Here is a 2,340-nt window from a genome sequence, read left to right as displayed (position 1 = left end):
TCTCTCTCTCTCTCTCTCTCTCTCTCTCTCTCTCTCGGCTTTCCCCGGGCAGCCGTGGCTCCCTACTGGACGTCGCCAGAAAAGATGGAAAAGAAACTGCACGCAGTGCCAGCTGCCAAGACAGTGAAGTTCAAATGCCCTTCCAGTGGGACCCCTAACCCCACGCTCCGCTGGCTGAAAAATGGCAAAGAATTCAAGCCTGACCACAGGATCGGAGGCTACAAGGTACCTGTGTTTATATGAAAGTTAGAAGCAGGGGAACAGGAGCCGCTGCTTAGAAAATCCCTCTTTATATGCTTTAATTGTGTTAAATAACGCTTTCTATCTATAAAATTAAAAATTTTTCAAATACAAAAAAGTGTATATAAAGTTAAAACTTTTCAGTCTTTTTTTCTGTGTATACATACGGTTTTTACTTGGATGATCATGTCTGTATAATTTCTTGTCAGTTGTTAACATTATGAGTCTTTTGTCATGTGTTTGAAAGATAATTTTTCATGGCTTTATAATATCCCGGTTTTAAAATGTTCCATAATTTAATGAACTATTTTGCAATGCTAGTTATTTTCCAGTTTTTCACTGCTGTAAATAATGTTGCGGTGAATATCTTTGTGCTTAAGTCTATGTCAGCATTTTAAAATATCCTTTAGGACAGATTGAGGGAAGTTACTAGATCAAAGTGTAAGCATTTTTTAAGCCCTTGATGCATGCTACCCAATTACTTGTTTTTCCTGATAATTAGGTAATTTTATCCATTCATTCATCTATTCATTTATTACATGAACATTTCTTGAACACGTCTTTCCAGAAAATGTACTAGGCAACAGAGTTCAAAGTACAATGGGAAGACATAAAATTTTACTGTGATATTTGCTCTAATGGAGGATGATGTAATCAGTTGGGGTGCGATTTTATTTTTTATTTTATTGTGGTAACAGTTACTTTCTTAAAGAGAAAATGAATTTTCCCTCCCATAGCAGAGTATGAGAATGACAGGTTCACTCTACCTTTGCCAACAAATTTGATAGATGAGGGTATCGCATTGTTCTCTGTGGGCTCTTTTGCTTAGTAACGAACGTAGGATTTTCATGTGTTCATAAGCGATTTCCATTTCCTGTTGTGGGAATTGTTTATTCGTGTCCTTTGCCCATTTACAATTCCAGGAAGAACATCTTCATCTAATCCCTCCTTTAGAGTCTCTGATCATCCTTATCGTTCCTGTTTCTCTTCCATTTCACTTCACTGCTCTTTTCTCATTATTCTTGTATAAGAAAAGCAAAGGAGATCAGAAAAAATATGGAAACTGTTTAAATTAATTCACCCAACACTTGCTGTATGCAAGGCTCTGTGTCTCATGAGGCAGTATCCTGCCCATACAGAATTCTGTCTAATAAGATGGCAGATATCCGTGGGCACTGCACCTGCAAGGTACAGAGGGACGGAGAGAACAGGTTTGGCCGGAGATGGGGCTGGAGGAGATGGACTTTGAAATGAGATGTCAAGGGCAGGCAGGGCTGGACTCATAGCGGGGAGCTGTTCTGGCACAAGAACAGGGTGGACAGGGGTGCAGGGTTGGGGAAGTTCCCAGTATATTTGGGAGAGTGCAAAAGGCACATTTGTACAGATCACGATGGCCTTGGCCTTTGTGGAGAGACTTTCTGGGTCCTCACACCCATCTGCCTGATGCCTTCTTGCAGAGTATAAATAGGCTGGGGTCACTGTGCAGCCGGGCTGCGTCCTCCGTGCTCTGATTGGAGGGTAAGCGCCTCGGGGCACCAGCACCGCCTCTTCCTCCAGACCCGCAGTAGAACCCTTTGGCATGTTTCCGCTCAGGTCCGTTATGCCACCTGGAGCATCATAATGGACTCCGTGGTGCCTTCTGATAAGGGCAACTACACCTGTGTCGTGGAGAACGAGTATGGCAGCATCAACCACACCTACCAGCTTGATGTCGTGGGTAAGAAGGGACAGGAGTAGGAGCTTAGAGGAAAGAGCAGGGACGCTGAGAAAACAGCCTGGAGCCAGGTTTACTTAGGGTTGGAGTCCGGATGGTGTGGCATTTATTAGCTCTGTCACCTGCCTCTTTCCTTACCTGTAAATAGAGGTGGGAGGATGAGCCATACCACAGACTCATTGTAAAGTGACAGGTGCTGTTGGTAGTCCCTCCTGCAGCAGGTGACTGGAGTAGTGGTGGTAAATTTAGCTTAATAGTACCTATCACTCCCTGGATGCCAGCGGCCTGCTGGGTGCAGTAACTACACCATGGGCAATTCTCCTGGCACCCCTGCAAGAGAGGCACTGTTGGGCTTCCCTGGTGGCGCAGCAGTTGAGAGTCCGCCT

General features: G+C 44.2%; 1 protein-coding gene across 1 annotated transcript; it reads left to right on the top strand.

The window, feature by feature from the left end:
* Positions 1-52: 52 nt before the first annotated feature.
* On the top strand, positions 53-1,957 carry LOC112392060 (fibroblast growth factor receptor 1-like; the record flags this gene model as incomplete). The annotated part of the gene is made up of 2 exons (XM_024733595.1): positions 53-225; positions 1,834-1,957. Coding segments are annotated over 2 exons (297 nt in total), but the record flags the coding sequence as incomplete, so codon positions are not given.
* Positions 1,958-2,340: the final 383 nt, after the last annotated feature.

Source organism: Neophocaena asiaeorientalis, unplaced genomic scaffold (assembly GCF_003031525.2).
Source record: "Neophocaena asiaeorientalis asiaeorientalis breed wild unplaced genomic scaffold, Neophocaena_asiaeorientalis_V1.1 C48788903, whole genome shotgun sequence".
NCBI classification, from domain to species: Eukaryota; Metazoa; Chordata; class Mammalia; order Artiodactyla; family Phocoenidae; genus Neophocaena; species Neophocaena asiaeorientalis.
Note: the sequence above shows the minus strand (reverse complement) of the source record. Positions and strands in the feature narration are given on the sequence as shown.